At 48.5% G+C, this 21,510-nt stretch overlaps 1 protein-coding gene across 5 annotated transcripts in view; it reads left to right on the forward strand.

Annotated features, from left to right (window-relative positions):
- Positions 1-21,510, forward strand: part of LOC147432788 (binding protein) — a 252,004-nt gene that overhangs the window by 156,076 nt on the left and 74,418 nt on the right. For all 5 annotated transcript variants that reach the window (XM_086492599.1, XM_086492600.1, XM_086492601.1 and 2 more), the window contains one exon: positions 15,323-15,499. In XM_086492599.1, coding sequence (XP_086348725.1) covers positions 15,323-15,499 — 177 coding nt within the window. The remainder of the gene's footprint in view (positions 1-15,322; positions 15,500-21,510) is intronic.

A 21,510-nucleotide genomic window follows, 5' to 3' on the forward strand; every position in this document is an offset into this window, starting at 1 on the left:
TGTGGTGTAATACCTAGTATCCATCAGCTTATGAAGTCTTGCCGAGGGACCTAAATGACGCTAATTGAGCCTAGCCACTCCTTTCCTAGTCAAATTTTAGTGCCGATTGGCCCAACCATCTCGTGATTGCCTAGGCCGCAGCGCTTGTGGGTGAAGCTCTCGGCCATTGGCCGTTTCACACTGGCCATGCAATGTCCGGCCGTTTGGGATTGCAAAAAGAGGGTCCCAAAAATTAATTAAAAATCAAGGGAAAGAAACCATCAAATATAGTTAGTGTATTGTCATAGTCTCCTGACATACCCCCCTCTTGAAATCGCAAACGTCCTTTATTGCATGCATGCTATACATGTCATAGATGATTTAATGGGAGCAGCACTCTTTTATCATCGTATGTATCGGCAAGAAAGACTATCAAACATGAGTACAAGTGACTTAACGAAATCTTCATACTTCTGTCATTTTTGTTTATCATAGAAGTGAGCATTGTACTGTTAACAATTCTACAAGGAATGTACACATCTATTGCATTGAATCCGTGTGTACATAAGAAGTGCTAATTTGAGGATCACCGCCCTCTTTTGAGCATGTGTGTTAACGTTTGACCTTTGCTCTAGTGAAGTGATCTTAGTTGGGGAAAACGTGGGTTGTAAACCAAAGGCTTCAAGGTAAAGCTGCACTACATTTGCTGACTCTTACCATTTCAATTTCTTCCATCCACTTCGCATCCATAGGTGGATAGTCCTTGAACTTCACCAAATAACGTCTTGCAACTTTTCCCTAAACTTTGCTTTCTTTATCTGCCAAAATCTGCAGAGATATCAAAATCTCATCAAGTTCCTCAATTCGGGTTGATCTTCACATCTCCCACAAATGGTCTTAGAAGATTCACATGAAACGCATTATGAATCTTCCAATTGTTTGGAAATGTCAGCCTATATGCAACATTGCTGATCTTGTTAATTACTTGAAAAGGCCCATAGTAGTGCATACTTAGCCTTGGAGAAAACCTTTCCTTGCCCTTCATCTTCTTTCATCTTGCCTTTTCAAATCACAATAGAACCCAATCACGAGGTGAAAACAAGAGTTCATGTCGATGACGATCAACAACCCTTTTTGCTTTGCTTGAGTCTTCTCCAAGGCAAATTTTCTTATACATTTCATCCATGTTTTCTACATATCGATTTGCTTCTAAAATCTTATCTTTTGTGTGCAGAATGGGAGGAACCTTTTTGCCATTCTCAGCAATCTCAAAGGGTGCCTTGCTTTTTGACGAATGCACCACATTTGAAAGCGGCTTCTTTCTTTTGTAAAGCATTTGGGGGTGAAGCAATCAGAGCAAAATTACGAATAAACCTTCTATAATAGGAACATAGTCCCAAGAAGCTACGAACATCATGCACAGTCTTCAAAGCTTGCATGCCTTGATTGTGTAGCCTGCTACAGTGTCACTTCACAGGACAGGCAGTTGGACAATTAGCTACAGTTGGTCTGGTTCACACTAGACGGACCCTTTGGATGGGAGTGACATGTGGCAGGGTACCTACGGTGGTCTAGTGGACGTCGTGGCCAGGTCACCACCACCACTCAGTTTGGAGATAGACTTAGCTGGTTGGACATTTATGGGCCGTTGGTGGCTCTTATGGTTGTACATATCAGTAGTCGTTTTGGGGGAGTTGGGGCTTATCTTGCACGTAGTCGTCTAGAGAGTCTTACACAGAGCACTGCTTCACTATCCCTGCACATCTGAGCCTCGACACCCCATTTGTACCTGTGAGTCCTGGGCTGGAGCGGAGTGTGCTGCCACGCCAGAGTCTGTTCATGATTCTTTGAGCTAGTCGAGTCCACATGTTCTGGTCCACTGTTGTGTCTCTGTTGTTATCCATTGTTTCTGTGTTGTTATCCGTTATTTCTGTGTTTCATTCTGTTTGAGAGAGTTTTCATTTGTTTGAGTGAGATTGTCACGCACATTGCACTGAGGGGCACCCACACTGTAGAGAGCACGACGCATTATCCGCGCTATAGGTGCTCTCATTTTGGCGATCACGGTGGGACCTCAACTGAAGTCTCACTCTGTTGAGTAGCTGGGTTCTTCGCCTCGCCTGTGCAGCCTGTTGGTCTGGTCCAGTTTCACCCTTGATAGCTTAATCTAGCTAGTCTAGTCTCTCGCCTTGCTGGCCTGGTCCCCTCTCGCCCTGGTCCAACTTGCCTCGTCTCTGGTCTAGACCCCTCGACCCTGGTCTAGTCCTCGTCGTCCCTCGTCCCTGGTCCAGCTGGTCTAGTCACTCCTCTGGTCTAGTAGAGTCTAGACCAGTCTTCAGCAAGTTCAAGGTTCTCTTACCCAAAGCTTGGTTGGATTGGAGGTCACTGCATGACACATACAAGGAGGTCAGTTGAGCGTCAAAGCCCACTACTGAGCCCTCTGAAGTACTAACACAGAAGACGACCTTTGACGCCGTGTAGAAATCCTTCAACCTCATCACCTATACCTCCACATATCACATCACCCATTCCTTCGTCATCAGGTTTCCCATCTTCGGGATCACCTTCTCCAGAAAAGCTCTCTCCTATTCTACTACAGCAAGTTATTGTGCAACAGACTTGCTCTCAGCAAGGAATCATGGAGCCACTAGCTAGTGTTTTGGCCAAGGTGAACATCAAGTTCCCTACCTTCAAAGCGCTGTCCTCAGAAGATGCTGACGACCATGCAAGAAGATTTGTATCTCTCTGTAGGGGACGTGGGCTGAACAGAGAAGATGCTTACTTGGTACTATTTCCATCCACCCTGGATGGCCTAGCAGATAAATGGTACAGCCAATTTGCAGAGAACCATTTTGCAACTTGGGCAGCCTTAAGACAACAGTTCTGTGCAGCCTTCAGGCTGGGTGACTACCAGGAGAAGGTGTTGGATGAGTTGGCCAACATGGTGCTCAAGCCTGAGGAGACTTTTACGGAGCTTATGACTAAAACTAAGTCATTGGTGGCCAAGCTTCCCCAACAACCCGGTGAATTCATGATTAAAAAGTGGGTGGAGAAGGCGCTTCCCAAAACTTCTCAGCAAAAACTCCGAGAGAGTCTCCGACCCGACGCCACTCTCGACGAGTTCATCGCAGCTGCTACTAGAATAGAGGGAGCTAGGAAGCTCTTCAACAACTCTCTTCAAATAGATACTCCCTCTGTGTTCTCAGAAGGTAGTCCTACTGATCCTTTAACTTCTTTACGCAGGGAACTGGAAGCCCTAAAGCTACAACGAGCTCTTCAAGAGGAGAGGTCCTTCTCTCTTAGACAAGAGAAGCCTACACATAGTGAGGCATTGGAAGAGATTAAGCGCGAGGTAGAAGAGCTCAAGTGTCAGCAAGAGACTAAGGCTATGGTTTGGTGTAGCTCATGCCGCTCTCCGGGGCACCCCCCACAGGAATGCCCCCTTCGCGTTTACTGCCACTTCTATGAAAAATCTGGACATGAGGATAAAGAGTGTTACTACCTCAAAGGATTGCGTCAAATATAGCAAAATCTTGGTCCTTCTCTCCAACAAGGGCTAGCACCTGTATCCAACATGGTCTCACCCTACGGCCATCAAAACCAGTTGCCTCCTCTGCTGACAACACCCCCTATGCAGCAAGGTATGCACAATAATTTTGCACCCCAGAGTTTTTATCATGCTAGTACTCCATCAGTTCCCCAAAGTTTCTACACCTCAGCCTCCAATTCCATGCAGCAACCACCTCGTCCCCCGTTTCGTCCTTCCAATCGGCCCATACTTTGCTACAGATGCGGAGAATATGGGCATTATCAGAGCAAGTGTCCTTTACCCGAGGGGTCCCCTCCTTGTTGTCATTGCCCTGATTCGAAGGATCACTACAGTAAGGATTGTCCTAAGCAAAGGGCATCCACGTCTTCAGGCTCGACTCAGAACCAGCCCGAATTCACCTTTCCGAAGATAAATTTGATTACTGTGAACACCGTGCCTCAACCTTCACCTGCTACTGATGTGGTTAAGCCTCTGCAAGTGCAGGAGCCTAGTGGTGTCCTTACTCGGGCACAAAGAGCAGCTCTTGGTCTCAGTCTACCCACAGGTCCACCTTGCCAGTCTCCACTTCCTCACTCTGGTCTACCTGACCCAAAGGACAAGTCCTTCCAAATTGCTCAGAGCAAACCAACTTCCTTGTTATCTGACATTGATGGAGCCTTCTTAGAAGCAGTGGCTGACTTGGAACAGAGTAAGGTCACAAAAGGAGCCCAGTTCGAAGGTGCCAAGCGCACAGCAGAAGCCATCTTGAAAAATACTTTTCAGCAGGTGTCACTATACGACATGCTAAGGCTCGACGCAACACTTAGAAGTGACACCCTGTCAGTCATTCAGTCTCTGTACCCGGGGGCTGGGCCTAGTGGCGGGTACCTCCCTGTACAGCCCTCAGAGTCCTATTTGATTTCCTATCCGGCTGCTCCCCTCACCGACTATAAAATTCCACGTCTTACTGTATCTATTCTAGGGAAGTCATTCTCAGGCGTCATAGTGGATGGTGGGTCTGGAATCAACCTAATGCCTGAATTTACCATGTCAGCCTTAGGTCTGCAGCCTACTCGCCCTGCTCCGTTCACTGTTACATTGGCAGACCAGCGGACAGTCTATCCTGTGGGCATAATAGAGAAGGTACCTTTGAAGGTACAAGACTTCACCTTTAGCTTGGATTTTGTGGTGGTCAGTCTTCCTCAGGTGGAGGGAGGATTTCCGTTGCTGATTGGTAGACCCTGGTTACGGCATACTAAGGCACTTCATGATTGGGGAAACGACGCAATGTGGATATCCACTCCCGGCTCCCAAATGCACCCAATCCGGCTTGAAGGAGGGATGGATCCAGTGGCCCAGCACAGCTCACTGACAGTACAGTCCAACCCTGACCCTAAGCAGCCCATCGCACCTGACGGGTCTGACGAGGACCTGCTACAGTGGTTGGAAGCTACCACTTCAATGCCATGTTACATGGTCTCTACTCAAAATTTACCTGTGCCGCCAATTACACTCTCTCTTCAAAATCCTCAGGAGGACACCGATGTCCAAAGTCCTACAGCAGACAGTACAACAGTCGAAGAAGTGTGTCAGCCCCACATTCTCATGCGTCGAATGAACCGCCGATGGAAGCCCTCGGTCTTGGGGAACCTATCACACATCACTGAAGGGGGAAGAAATCTCCTCTGCATGCAGTAGCCAAAGAATTCCCTCTTTCTAGAGCATCTCCCAAGTTGGACCCCATGCAAAAGCACTCTGTCAGGTTGTCTCTATCGGAAGATTTGCCCTTCGAGGAGCTCCCACAGGGATGGCTACAAGAAGAGAATGTAGAGTTTCCAATTGATCAAACCCCTGCTCATGATGTCTTGAAGCTCCAAGAGGCAGCTCACCTCTCATCTTCAGAAGCACCCTCTCTAGCTACAACCCCAGACCCGGTCAGAGAAGTTAACCTGGGAGATCCTGACAACCCTCAGCACGTACTGATAGCAGCTTGGTTATGGGAGCATCCCGCATTACTCAATCAGGTCGTCTCTTTCATTCACTCTTTTAAAGATGTTTTCGCTTGGTCCTACAAGGATTTAGAGGGGATTCCACCAGAATTGGGTGTCCACACTATACCTCTGGTCGAAGGGGCTAAGCCTGTAAGAGGCCGAGCTTACAAGCTCAACCCGAAGTATGCTGAGGCGGTCAAGGCAGAGTTAGAAAAAATGCAAGAGGCAGGGATCATAGTACCTGTGGAGCACTCTGAGTGGTTATCACCCATGGTGATAGCGCCGAAGAAGCAATCCAACAAAATCCGCGTGTGCGTCGATTACCGTGCTCTAAATAAGGTAACTATCCCAGATGGGTTCCCAACACCTTTCACCGAGCGTGTGCTCGAAGATGTAGCAGGGCATGTATTGTACAGTTTCATGGATTGGATACAATCAGTTGGGCATCCATCCAGGTGCTCAACTGAAAACGGCTTTTGTGACTCCTTGGGGTATTTTTATGTACACTCGAATGTCTTTTGGGTTGAAAAATGCTCCACCTTCTTTCAATAGGGCGGTATATCTCATCTTTTGTCCTCTGCTTACGGATCATCTTCGCATCTTCATGGACGATTTTTCGACCTTCTCAGGTGCTCAATGTTCAACCCCAGTGGAAAACCTAGAGGAACACCTCTCTCAGCTCTCTGCTGTCTTCCTTAGGTGCAGAGAGGCGCGTCTAAAGCTAAATCCTAACAAATGTCATTTTTTGGTTACTGAAGGCACACTTCTAGGCCATGTGGTGTCGGCTAAAGGTTTAGCTCCTGACCCAGAGAAGATTGTGGCAATCTTAAGGTTACCACCTCCCATCAACCCAAAAGGGGTACAGAGCTTTGTAGGCCACACAGGGTATCATCGCAGGTTTATACGCATGTATGCACAGGTGGCTCAACCCCTGACCCGTCTAACCAGTGTTGCTGTTCCCTTTCAATGGTCAAAGGCAGAGTGAGAAGCTTTTGCATACCTTAAAAAACGCCTCACAGAGGCTCCTATCTTAGTAGCTCCCGATTGGTCTCTCACCTTTCACGTGCATACAGATGCCAGTCAACTGGCTGTGGGTGCGGTGTTGACTCAGCCTAGTAAGGAGTATAACCTGGATCGCCCTGTTCACTATGCAAGTCGCCTACTCACCAAGGCAGAGTGTAACTATAGCACCATAGAAAGGGAAGGTTTAGCCATTGTGTATGCTCTGCAAAAATTTAGGCACTACTTATTAGGGGTCCACTTCACAGTTATTACTGATCACCATGCCCTCAGATATCTGCTCAACAAGCCGCAGGTTGCAGGTAGAGTATGGCGATGGCTACTCTTATTTCAAGAGTTCGACTTCGAAGTGGTACTCAGGCCCGGAAAACATCATGTCCTCGCCGACCATCTTTCTCGCGTTTACACTGGTGAAGAAGCAACAGGGGTTGCTGACGACTTTCCGGACAACAGTCTTTTTAAGGTGGATACCACACTGGAATGGTACGGCGATGTTTTGCATCTGCTTTCTAGGAGCCTTTACCCTGAGAATGCTTCTCCCCTACAGAAGAGACGCCTGTTGCTAAAGTCTAGACCTTTCACTCTCATTGGGGGCAGTTATACAAATCAGGGCAAGATGGTGTTCTGAGGCGGTGTGTCTCCCCTCACGAAGTCGAGTATATTTTAGAGGATGCCCATAGTGGTCCCACTGGTGGCCATTACCCTGGCCATATTACTGCACAAAAGATTCTCCAGTGTGGCTTGTGGTGGCCCTATATTTTCCGCGATGCAATCGCCTATGTAAAGGTATGTGATGTATGTCAGCGTTGTGGCCCTAAACCAAGCAAACAGTCAAACCGTCCTCTGCAGGTCTCTATGGCATGGCAACCCTTTGAGAGGTGGGGCATAGATTTTGTAGGCCAAATTACTCCCTCTGCCCAACCCGGCAATCGGAAGTATCTCTTGGTGGCTACCGACTACGCAACAAAGTGGGCAGAGGTACTTGCCACATCGGACTGCACTGGCACTACAGTAGCCAAGTTTCTCTATGAAAATATTTTGTTCAGGTTTGGATGTCCATTGGAAATCACGAGTGACAGGGGTAGTCACTTTGTGAATGAAACAATTTCTACCTTGCTGGCCAACTACAAGATTTTTCACAGAAAATCTTGTTCTTATTACCCTAGAGCAAATGGGCAGGCAAAGAGCACTAATAAGGTTTTGATAGCACTCCTGCGGAAAGCATGTCATCTTCATCCATCAACTTGGGCTCAAGCTATCCACGGTACACTTTGGGCATATCGAACTTCTTTCAAAGCCACAACCAATCACACTCCATTTCAATTGGCGTTTGGGTTGGAAGCAATAGCACCTTTCGAATTCAACTCAGGGTCCCCGCGAGTGGGAAGTCTTCGTGCCAATGGAAATTTGGGGTCGACAGCAGTCCCTCGTCTTTTCATTTTGGAGGAAAGCCGAGGTTTGGCTTCACTGGCTCTAGAAGCAGAGCAGCTTCGCCGTAAAGCCTGGCATGATCGCCATCTCAGAAAGCCGCAAATAATACAAGGAGCACTGGTGCTACTTTATCAGGCCAAGTTTTTGAAAAAAGCAAAGAAGCTGGTTCCAGCTTGGCAAGGGCCCTTTAGAGTACAGGAGGTTTTGCCACAGGGGGCTGTCCAGTTAGTCACTTTGGAAGGCGTCCCTTTGCCACTGGTAAATGGCTCCAGAATCAAATGCTATTACTCCTCTGAGTAAAGGGTATGCAACTTTCCGCCATCTGTAGGTTCTATGGCCCATCTCTCTCCTCCCCTCGAGCTTTCCACCAGAATAGATGTTCTGTTACTGTCTCAGTTTTTGCTATGTTTGTAAGTTTCCGCCTTTCCTCTAAGATATCTTTTCTCCACTAAGTCCTCTTGGTAATTGGGTATTATCGGGAACTTCTGCAAGAGTCACTCCTCCTCACTGGACTCCTCCTATAATCAGTCACTCTTCTAATTCCTCTAATTCCTCTAATGGTTTCTATCCTCAGTGTTATTTGCAGTTAAGTATTAAGATCCTTCCAAACTGCTTTCAGTCAAGCTTCTTGCGTGACTTTGTTCAGTCTGACAACTGGAATCTGCTTGGGGACTAGGGGGGACTGTGCTTAGATGGCAATTGGGATAATGAGCAAGGTGTAATCAAGGACTTGGCTTGATGGGACTCCCAATGCCATACTGTCTATGGGAAGAATATAGGCTTTACTGCAGGAACCTTAATCTCCCAATAAGTCAAAATTACCCTCCCTTTTGTCTGCTCGGAAATTGTAGCTGCTAAAAAATTAGCACTTTGTACCTTCTATTTGCTTCTGCTATCACTTTGTACCGAGTACCGAGTGTGATCATCGGCCCTACCCTCTCCCACACCCCCTCTCGCCCTACCCTATACTCTCGCCCCCTACCCTCTCCCTCACCCCCTCTGGCCCCTACCCTATACTCTCGCCACTATCCTCCCCTCTCGGCCCTACCCTCTCCCACAACCCCTCTCGCCCCTATCCTCCCCTCTCGCCCCCTACCCTCTTCCTCACCCCCTCTCGCCCCCTACCCTAAACTCTCGACCCTATCCTCCCCTACCCTTTTCTCTCCCGCCCCCTACCCTCTCCCACACCCCCTCTCGCCCCTACCCTATACTCTCGCCCCTATCCTCCCCTCTCGCCCCTACCCTATTATCTCGCCCCTATCCTCCCCTCTCACCCCTACCCTCCCCTCTCGCCCCTATCCTATTATCTCGCCCCTACCCTCTCCCGCACCCCCTCTCGCCCCTATCCTCCCCTCTCGCCCCTACCCTCCCCTCTCGCCCCTACCATCTCCCACACCCTCTCGCCTACCCTCTCACAGCAACCCTCGCCCCTAACCGTCCCCTCTCGCCCTAACCTCCCACTCTCGCCCCTACTCTCTCTCAGCACCTCTCTCGCCCTCTACTTGCCCTCTACTTGCCCTACTGGTTCGCCCTACCGGTTCGAATTTGCTGCCCTAAATTGTGTTTTGCAGCAAAACTAAAGCATCACGTGCTTTTCCATTGCCAGCCTAAATCGTTTTGCTGAAGAAAATCCAACCTGGCCTATATCTGAGTGCTTTTCCATAACTTGACTACTCAGAGGCTCGGTTTGTCATCCGACCTCAACATGGCAGGGGGTAGCAAGCAACAGGAGAAACAGCAAGAAGGAAGTAGCAAGAAAAAGGTAGAGTTGAAGAGGAGGAAAGCTCTGGTTGCATCAGAGAGCGAAGCAGATGAAGTATCTGCAAGCAGCAGCAGCCATGACATAGAGAACTTTACCTCCAGTGACCCAAGTGATGAGAGCTACAAAGCAGACTCAGCAGCATCTGATGATTCCGATGTCCAATCCGAGTCAAGTGCATCCAGTGATCAAGAGGTACACTCAAAGGTGGCTCAGAAAAAAGAAAAGCAGCAAATTATCACTCATGAAATCAAGAGGCCTGCTTCTTCAAAAAATCGCACAGCATTTTCATTACATTTTCATATGCAGCAACCTCGACCATCTCTCAGCGAGGTGCTGTCGACTGCTCAGCTACGGACTCTGGGCCTCACAGAATTGGCTGATGCAAATTTACCTGATACTATTCTAGCAGAACTGATACATCAACTGCTGAAAAACTTTCCAAAGGTCCGGGGCCACAAGCTAACAGCTACAAGGCTTGGCCATGCCATGGGTATGACCAACTTTCCAGTTGTGAAGTCTACCACTCGCACTTTCTCTTTGTTGTCCAAGGACGCGACAATTCAAGCATGTAAAGAGCTATTGAGCTCGGATCACCCCAATTATGAGCGAAACAGACGGCTTCTCGCAATCTTCAGGTATTACTTTCTGGCTCGGGATGCCAAGGAAGACAAGGTACAAACAGATATTCTCACTACATTCTCCCACTGCGACGGGCTATACTGTTTAATCCACACTATCCCATGTGGATTCCACCAAATTCTCTTCAGCTCTCTGTAGTCTAGGGCTAAAAGATTTCGGGCCCAAGTGCAGTCTGTGCAGTTAACTTTTAGATGTTTTGTGGCGCCTCTCTTGGCATGGATCATAAACATACCTATTAACATAAATGAAGTGGATGAGGAACAGGGAACCTCGAAAGGGAAAAGGAAACCCGTGAGCATGCAAGTAGACCCCACAGTCACCAAGAAAAAGAAGATCAAGGCGAAAGTGATGAAGGATACAGTGAAGTCTCTACTCTCCTTGCCAGTTTCTGAGAGACAGCAAACTAGGGTACATCTTTAGCGTCATACGTCTACTGCTACACCTGGTTCTGCTGTGCCGACACCAGTATCTACTACCGCTCCTCAGGACAGGATGGTCACTTCACCCTTACAGGATCCTCTTCCTTCTTCTCCCATCTTCACTCATACACCGGTCAACATATCACTCGCTGCACCTACAACAACAATCTCTGAGGCACCTTCTACACCGAGTGTCCCTACTTCTAGCTCGCCGGTTGTGCCACCAACTGCACCTACTTTTAGCTCGCCGGCAGTGCCACATGTGCGCCCTCCAGCATCACATCCATCTGAGGGATCTTCAGGTAGGACCGACTCCACTTCTCTGTTTCAACTTTCAGAGAAGTTGCTTCAGGACTCCAGAGCTGCTATTGCCACAATCGAGCTAGGCGTGGAGCAGCTAGCTGCAACCCACCAGCATCACTCCGCCACATACGCAGCTATGGAGGGATCCCTGCGAGTTGCCGAGAGTGCCATCGCAGATCGAGATGCAACGATTTTTGCACTACAGCAGGCATTGAAGATAAAGTCGAGAATTATTGATGACCTCAAAGCACAGGTGCAAGGATTTCAAGAAATGCTTATGTATGATAACAGGCCTACCCAGGCTACTGTGGGATATGGATGGACTAGGCCAGGGATACAGGTCCAGAGTCCAGCTACCTTTGCAGCGCCAGCAGGTCCCTCTCAGCCCTCTCAGCAGTTCATGGGACACTACCCAGCAGGTCCCTCTCAGCCTTCTCAGCAGCTCATGGGACACTACCCACAGCCCCAGGTCCAGTACTTCACTCAGCAAGAGTCTCAGATCCAGATGCCACACATGCAGAGCCAGAGTGTTCCTTGCTGTGACGGGGTTACTGGTGCACACCGCCATGGTTGCGTTACTAGGCGTCCGGAGTTCACTTTAGGGCAGGTACTCCCATCCGCTGTGCAGCAGATGGCTGCTACAACCACAGGAAATCAAGGTATGCAAAGCACAGGACAGCAACCGCATGGTTACACTATTGATCTAATGGCTCCTCCCGATCCGGAAGCTTCTAGAGCAGCAGCGGGGACGACCCTTTCCCTTGCGTGACAGGACTGTGCTCTTACCTCATCTTTCATGGTACATATAGTTACTTTTGCAGTTTCATTCAGTTTTGGCTCACCGAGACGGTGACCAGTCTTGTGGCGGGCAACCTGTAGCCTGCTATAGTGTCACTTCACAGGACAGGCAGTTGGACAGTTAGCTACAGTTGGTCTGGTTCACACTGGACGGACCCTTTGGCTGGGAGTGACACGTGGCAGGGTACCTACGGTGGTCTAGTGGACGTCGTGGCCAGGTCACCACCACCACTCAGTTTGGAGATAGACTTAGCTGGCTGGACATTTATGGGCCGTTGGTGGCTCTTATGGTTGTACATATGAGTAGTCGTTTTGGGGGAGTTGGGGCTTATCTTGCACGTAGTCATCTAGAGAGTCTTACACAGAGCACTGCTTCACCATCCCTGCACATCTGAGCCTCGACACCCCATTTGTACCTGTGAGTCCTGGGCTGGAGCGGAGTGTGCTGCCACGCCAGAGTCTGTACATGGTTCTATGAGCTAGTCGAGTCCACATGTTCTGGTCCACTGTTGTGTCTCTGTTGTTATCCATTGTTTTTGTGTTGTTATCCGTTATTTCTGTGTTTCATTCTGTTTGAGAGAGTTTTCATTTGTTTGAGTGAGATTGTCACGCACATTGCACTGAGGGGCACCCACACTGTAGAGAGCACGACGCATTATCCGCGCTACAGGTGCCTGCTACAGTGTCACTTCACAGGACAGGCAGTTGGACAGTTAGCTACAGTTGGCCTGGTTCACACTCGACGAACCCTTTGGCTGGGAGTGACACGTGGCAGGGTACCTACGGTGGTCTAGTGGACGTCGTGGCCAGGTCACCACCACCACTCAGTTTGGAGATAGACTTAGCTGGCTGGACATTTATGGGCCGTTGGTGGCTCTTATGGTTGTACATATCAGTAGTCGTTTTGGGGGAGTTGGGGCTTATCTTGCACGTAGTCGTCTAGAGAGTCTTACACAGAGCACTGCTTCACTATCCCTGCACATCTGAGCCTCGACACCCCATTTGTACCTGTGAGTCCTGGGCTGGAGCGGAGTGTGCTGCCACGCCAGAGTCTGTTCATGGTTCTTTGAGCTAGTCGAGTCCACATAATCTGGTCCACTATTGTGTCTCTGTTGTTATCCATTGTTTCTGTGTTGTTATCCGTTATTTCTGTGTTTCATTCTGTTTGAGAGAGTTTTCATTTGTTTGAGTGAGATTGTCACGCACATTGCACTGAGGGGCACCCACACTGTAGAGAGCACTGCGCATTATCCGCGCTACAGATTGCTTGATTGTTGACCTTTCTTTATGCACATCATGCACAGTCTTCAAAGCTTGCATGTCTTGATTGAAACATTATGTGCAGAAATTAAATATGTAGAAAGATGATACAATAGGGATAGACTCTCCTTTCAACTTTACATCCAAGATATAGGATGCTCCAAAGTAACCTTTTTGTTAAAAGGAGCTAACACTCCATGTACATGGAACATCCATGGGATGCCCAACAAAAAATTGCAGCCTTCCAATTTCATAATATAAAACTCTTCTGTATCATAAGACTGAATGTGTAGTTGCAGCTTCCCAATGATGGGAGTGACTAAGGAGATTGAGTTGCTCACGACCGAGGAGAGGAGCTTCACAACATTGATGGAGACTAAACAGAGGATTCGAGCCATAGTATCTCGACATCCAGAGTACAGATCACCCTCTTGTATTGGGCGTCCATTGTATTAGTGGTCCCACATACCCACACAATTCCAGCGAGTAGCAGTTCTAGATTCATTTTCATGTTTCTTTTCTGTACCCAGACATGATATCAGTTTGTAACGGATTGGTCTCATAGGTCATTTTGGCCTTTTGAAGACGTTAATATATCATTTCATTTCATTTGTTACTCTTTCTGTCTAGCTCATGACCACTGCAGTACCTTACTGTTATCAATGTTTACAATGACTCCCATCCAAGGCCACACAAACTTCTCATCTCAGGGATGCTCGTCGATTCCTTATCAATTGACTGTTGGGCCGGCAATAAACCAACGTTGGTATGCAAAAGCACGCTTGAACAGTAAAAGGGTAGACGTGCTCAAGTTGCCACACAGGAGCCCAAAACTTGATAGGTTAATCACAAGCCCTCATGATTAAGTACATGAGAATTCACGTCGCAAGAAGCAGCAATTACTGATAAGCAAACTAAATAAACCAAATAATCATCAATTTGACTTATCTCCTGCATGGTGGTCGAGAAATTGCAGATGACCCATCTCGCAAGATCCAAGGATCATCTAGCTTTGATATCAATGAGATGCACTTATCTCACGATGACGGCAAACTCATGAAATCCCCTTGTTTGGAGAGGAAAATGGAAGAGAATAAAAAAGAGCATTGCGTGTGTAACTCTCCACCCACCTTTGCTTATATAGGAAAAACTTTTGCTGCTTTTAGGACAACCAATGTGAACCGACCCTGGAGGCTCCCATTGCCACTTGTCATGCTCATTAGCCTTTTGTCCCATGCTTGCAACTTATAAGCACCCCCGAGCATACACCGAATTCCTAACTACTTGACGCAATTTATGGCTAATCTTGGCACGTTTGGCCTTGTGCTGCAGTGACACTTGACATAGCTTAGCCATCCGGCCCACCTACACACTTTCACTTAGTGTTCTTCAAGACCTAAGCCTTATTCAAAGACCCTAGCTGGGCCCTTTGACTCCTTGTCAATGGGCAAATTTGCTACAAGCACATGGTGTCTAACGGGGGCTCATCGATGCTACATTTCAGAGCCAGGCACTGATAAGGAAACTCATTGTTAATGGAGCCCTCTTTTGTGGTGAGCCTTGGAAGGAGCAGTGTGAGGTACTACTCTATTTGGAGCGTCACGATCTCTACGCCAACTACTTGAGCTCAAAGATCAGCACAGATTTGGACAGTTTCTATTGGCTATACAGCGACACAGAGAGACCTCTTCATGGTCTTAGACCGCTCAGGGAGGAGGACAGCAGTTACATACTATATATATTATTGAGAGATCTATTACCTATCGTGAGATGATGAAGAGAGTTACTGCCTCCTGTACAGGAAATGCAGGAAATTTTGACTCTCAAGCAGGGTAAGAAACTGCGATTAGTTACATGTATTGTGTATGGGAGTATGCTTGTCAGTTGATGTATGTATGTAAGTACAACTTGTAAGCTGTGTACATGTTTTAAGTGTAGATATAACAGGCCTGTCGTTTTCTGTTTCTTACGAGGATGTGTTTCAAGTTCCCCATCATATGATTGCATTGATCTGCACACTTTTTTAATTCCCTGTATCGTCATTTGGCTTTGAGAAGTTTTTTGTGAGAGGATTTTGTTTTGAAGTGATTTTTTTACTTTCATTGGAAGGACTTATCTACTTATATACTTCTGTCAGACTGTGCTGCTGATTTTTCATACCTGAGTATTTCTTACTTGGAATAAACTGCAGGAGCTCCTTTCCAAGTATGACCTTCTACGTCATATTTATGGGGATTTATTAGAAGCTCTTCTCCAAGCTCGATCAGAGGACAGTGTGCAAATGTCGCAGCCTTGCCGTGACAACACTCTCTATGTGTTGAATCTCCTCGATGAATTACTGATTGAAGAAACGATTCAGGTTCCGCCAGTAAGTTGTTACTTCAGAGTTAGTTTTATAAGAAAGAACACGTTTCAAACAATGTGCAAATTTTTAAAGTACAAACAAGGACAGAATCACCACACAGGGCGCACAATGGAGATGCATATTCCCATCTAGGCTGACCATTGCTGGAAAGTCACTGAAAACTTTTACATTCCCCTCTTATGCACGTGACACATCAAAAGCACACGCCAGTAGTTCTGGCTTGTGCTCGTCTCTGAATTTGAGTATGCACATAACACATCAAAAGCACAAGCCAGTAGTTCTGGCTTATACATGTGTTAGATCTCCTGCTAATCCCTGCCGGCTATGGATGCAAGCTGTGAGAAATGAAATGAAATGAAATGTTACATTACGTCCTTAAAATGCCAAAATGACCTATGAGACCAATCTGTTACAAAATAGTGAATCTGATACCATGTCTGGGTACAAAAGAACTAGAACAAAAAAAGTACTGCTACTACTAGAATCCATCGTCATATGCACTCTGGATGTCGAGAGAGTATGGCTCAAATCCTCTGCTGTAGTCTTTGTCGATGATGTGTAGCCCCTCTCCTCAATCGCGGCTGTCTGGATCTCCGTAGCTCTAGTGCTCGGTTGTAAGAGACATCGAGGGTGCCTGAAGGGAGTACAGCCTGTCAATGGTGAAGCCATGCGTTTGAAACCATGATGTTATTTGTGCATACCAGCATGAAATGTCCTCCTGAAGAGCTAATTGTTTGGAAGACTCAAGGGCCAGTCTAGCATATCTGTCTCTAGTAGTATCCCACAAGTTGTGCACAAAGGAGACTGACCTGGTAAGCGCCTCAATCTCCATAGGAGGGGCAGCTAACTCTGCTCGAGTGATAGCGTGGGGTACGGAGGCCTTGGCTCTGATAAGTCAAGAGATCATAGATACCAAGGGCCTCTCCATACGTCTCCAACCATCCTGGCCTACAGAAGTCACCCCATACAACATAGCTGAGGCTATTAAAGTATCAAAGAGCCATAACTTGGTCCGAGGTTCCTAGAACTGAACCTGCGAACTCATCCTCTCCAAGCCTCCGCAGGTCGCATAAGCTCTAGTCAGTCTAGTCTCTGCTGCTCTCGCCAAAGAAAACCTCGGCCCAGTGAAGACAACCCCAAGGTAAGTATATGCATCTATGAACTCTAGAATCTCTTGACCATATGTGAAAGTCGGTGCTGATATCCTGATCCGTTGTGGTGTGGTGTTAAGCACCATAACCTTGGTTTTACCAAGGTTTATAGACAATCCACTATCCAACTATCGCTGCATACACTTTGGTGAGTCAGAGATCAACACAATATCATCAGCCCGCAAAGAAGGGAAGAAGGCAGTATATCGAGATGGTAGGGTTATCATTGATGGCAAGACCATCGCATAGGGACTCGCGGCCTGTGGGACACACGAGGAGATTCATGTCACGGTTTGGAATTGCAATGGAGACCTATGGACACACCCAGAGAGACTTGAGGAGGTGATGAGAGGTCGAGACATCATTCTACTTACAGAGACACACGAGAGCCCAGAGAGAGGGTTACCACGGATACATGGTTTCCAATGGGAGTCTCTACATCGGGGATGTATGCGCCAGCACACCACTCGCGGTTCAGGAGGAGTGGCTATACTTTTTAGACAGGGGCTTCACAGCAGACTACAGATTGTTGCCCGGGACCCACAGGCCCGATACATGTGGATTCGCCTCGAGCTCTCACGAGACAGGATCGTCTACATTGCCCTTTGCTACTTTGCTCCCACAGGCTCCAGATTCGCCCCTATTGAGCAGGAGTCACCGTACGCATGCCTCACGGAGGAGATTATGGAGTACTCCACACTGGGTGAAGTCTTCCTTATGGGAGACTTCAATGCTCGTACGCGCAGTGAGCAGTGTGAGACATATGACCACGAGGACCCAGAGGCACTACACACTCTAGATGAGGAGGCTACTATGAGAGATACAGCAGACAGAGCTCCAGTCACAGCCTACGGACGACACCTACTTCGACTTGGCTCCCAGCACCGTCTCGTTATTTATAACGGGATGGCCCAGTGGCCCACCTCAGGGGGCCTGACTTGTATGCCACATGGAGTTACAGAGGGAGGGGGGAGTACAGTCGACTATATTCTGGGACCCAGGGAGGCTACACACCTTATCACATCCTTCACCATTCCACCCATACCCATCGGAGCCGACCACACATACCTCTCTTTCTCCATCACCGGAGATACCATCCCACATAGCTCCACAACACACACTCCACACACCACCATCCATTTCACACATGAGCTAGCCTCTCTTTACTCAGCCGAGGTCGAGCATGGCCTATGCCTCCTCCACCCATCCACACCACTCTCAGTTCTCACATCACATATCTCTTCCGTTCTCCACACTTAAGCTATTAGCTCTTTTCCACACACCACTCACACAGGACGCACTCCCCCCCCCCCCGGGACTATGCCTCAGAACCGTTGGTATGATGATCAGTGCAGAGAGCTATACCGACGCCTCCGTGCACGGCGAGCCTTAGGAGAGATCACAGAGAGAGAGGCCAGACGAGATATGAAGACGCTGACACGTCAAAAGCGGCGAGCATTCGAAGAGGCACAGGAGCTTGAGCTATACCGCCTATTCATGAGCATAGATAGCGCGACGGCATGGCGCACCCTGCGCGAGTCACGTCCGACCACAGCTATTGAGGATCCACAGATATGGCATGATTATGCAGAGCGCCTCTATGAGGTGCCAGGGCAGCCTCCTATCCCACAGCCACATGAGCCACGCCCCACGTGCTCCTCCTTCTTTACAGCAGAGATGGTAGAGAGGGCCATACGCCGCATGCAGCACAGACAATCAGCTGACCACACTGGATTACAGAGTGAGCACATCATTTATGCGGCCTCCACTATAGCCCTGTTGATTGCACATGTCTTCAACCGGGCTATAGGGGAGGGCTTCCCAGAGGAGTGGACACAGCACACCATAGTGCCTATCCACAAATCTGGCGACACCCTGGACCCAGGGAACTACAGGACTATCATGATTGGCCACACGATGGCTAAGCTATATGGAGCAGTACTTGAGGCACAGCTTAGCTGCTACGCAGAGACCGAGGGTTTACGAGCTCCAGGCCAGGCAGGTTTCAGACGAGCTTTCTCCACCACTGACCACATCTTCGTTCTGCGCTGCCTCATTGATGGGGCAAAGGCGCGGAAGAAGAGGCTTTACTGCTGCTTTGTGGATTTCCGCAAGGCCTTTGACACAGTCCCACGCGAGAGACTCTTCCAGTGCCTTCACAGCATTGGGGTACCGACAGAGATGATTTGGGCCATATATACTCTCTACGAGAGGGTGACGGGTCGAGTTCGTTGCCCAGGCAGCTTTTCAGAGACCATTGCTAGCACCATTGGTGTTAAGCAAGGATGCCCACTCTCCCCGACACTCTTTGGGCTCTACATCGACGAGATCTCCGACTACATACTACGAGCAGGGGGAGAGGGGAGCGACTTGGCAGGTACTCCGGTCCACATCATGTTATATGCTGATGATATTGTGTTGATTTCAGAGTCACCCGAGGGCTTGCAACGCCATCTTGAGGCCTTGGACGAATTCAGCACACACAAGGGGTTGACTGTGAACCTTGGCAAAACCAAGGTCATGATCTTTCACACATCCAGTGCAGTGAGGAGCGTTGCCACCTTCACAGCAACAGGAGGACAGGTTGATGTAGTCACCTCCTATGTCTATCTTGGCATCACATTCACCAGCCTACCAGGACCCTTCACTATGAGGCAGGCTGCTGCTGACAGGCTCACCCGAGGATATGCAGCTCTGACCATGCTAGAGCGGAGATGCCACCAGGCACACTTTCAGGAGCCCCGCACGAAGGGCTGGCTTTTTGACACCTTAGTCACCCCGGCCCTGATGTACTCGGCGGCAGTATGGGCACCAGGATTGACAGATGACCAGTGGACACAGCTTGAGAGACCACAGGTATGTATGATCTCACGCTTGCTCCGCAGCAAGAAGACAGTGCCACATGACATTATTAGAGCCGAGCTCGCCACACCACCTATGGTTGTAGAGGCATTATTCCAGACAGTCTGCTTCATCCAGAGGATGAGAGAGCTACCTCCTGACAGACTTACTCGTAGAGCATTTGAGGCAGCTATACAGCTATCAGAGAGTGGGCATGCGAGAGCTTGGTACTCACAGGTCAGAGCATGGTTTGAGGGACACGGTCTTGACATGGAGAGCCTACCACCATTCCAGTACGACCCCCACTCACCATCTGTTCACCTCTCTCGTAGTGAGAGAAACTTGGTATTGAGACAGGATCTGTGGCAGCTATACACTAGGAGAGTCTGGGAGTCACCTGGTTTGGGGACGAGGATGTCAGATTACAGAGACCAGTTTCTCACCATATTGTCTGGGGGGTTCATACAGAGACCACGCTATATGGACACATATATGCCACATAGCTCACGGGTGGCGATTGGTCAGCTGAGAGTGGCTTCACACAGGTTAGAGATTGAGATCGGGAGACATACTGGTGTTCCCAGGGAGGAGCGAGTCTGCAGAGCCTGCACAGAGGAGGTGGAGAGTGAGGAGCACTTTGTATGTAGATGCAGAGCATACACTGAGATCAGAGGCAGGTATGAGGCCTTATTCAGAGGACAGCCCACTCTCCGAGAGATCATGGACTCTCGAGATCAGAGACAACTCGGACGTTTCTTACTAGAGATACAGAGCCATCGGGACACACTACTACAGCCACGCACAGCTACACAGACAGAGGGGAGACAGTCGCAGCTCACAGACTTCTTTCAGAGGATTGCCACCCCTACCTCACCAGATACTCAGAGAGGAGTGACACTCCCACAGGCGGAGGTGAACCGAGCTAGACGACGACCACGAGTCACAGGCTACAGGGGCGTGAGCTCCCACCACCGACAGATCGAGGAGATCCGAGCCCGGGAGCGCCGTGCCACTGAGGAGCGAGTAGCTCAGATGAGGGCCGACCCGACAGCTTTCATCCGGGTAGCCTTGGCACCAGCCCCGCCCATGTACCACATCTTACATCCCCCCATTTGTACAGGATGGAGCTAGAGAGCTTGATGCATTCTCATGATTGTACTACCTTGAGCATATAGACATGCATATACCCCTAAAGATAGAGCCCCATCCCTCCTCAGATACTCCATTACCTACATTCAGTTCAGTTTTGTATCAGTTTTGTTTCATTTGTCTTTCCGATAGACGGATGACATACACGCCATGTACATTTGATTTGTCTCATAGGCCGATTTCGGCCTGACATAGACGTTAAAAATCTTTCTTTCTTTCTTTCTAGGTCCCTGCCAGCTAGGCACCTTTATCACCCTCTCTGTCAATGTAATCAGACATCTCATCAACATACATACCAAATAGAGTAGGAGACAATGGGCAACCCTGTTTCACCCCAATGGTGGAGTGAACTAAATCAGTCAAATGCTTTGCAGAAATCCACAAAGCTACAATAAATCCGTCTCCCATGTGACCTGCCCTCCTCAATGATGGCTCTGAGTATCGGAATATGATGAAGACCGGAGAAACCCATCTTGAAACCGGCTTGGCTTTTTGCTTGTACACCCTCACCCTCTGCCCTGTGCCCAATCATAATAGTGCGGTAATTCCCAGGCTTTGTAGGATCACCTGCCTTGAAGATAGGCACAATAGTAGACAACCTCCAAGTCTGAGGTAACCCCTCACACATGGCACGATTGAACAACACTGCAAGAACCTCTACCAACATATCTCTAGCATGTATTAAGTGCTCTGCTACTAGACCATCATGATCATATGCCCTGCTCGTCCTCATCCTGTCAATGGCTCTCTTTACCATCTCCGTGGTAAAGAAGGTGCTGGTAGGTGGGCATGGCTCTGTAGGATCTGGAAGGGGGTCTTGTCCAAGAACCGTATCTAAGGATGTCGCATACTGGCCCCACACATCAGGAGAAG

Source organism: Adiantum capillus-veneris, chromosome 20 (genome assembly GCF_014529385.1).
Source record: "Adiantum capillus-veneris isolate H3 chromosome 20, ASM1452938v2, whole genome shotgun sequence".
Taxonomy (NCBI): domain Eukaryota; kingdom Viridiplantae; phylum Streptophyta; class Polypodiopsida; order Polypodiales; family Pteridaceae; genus Adiantum; species Adiantum capillus-veneris.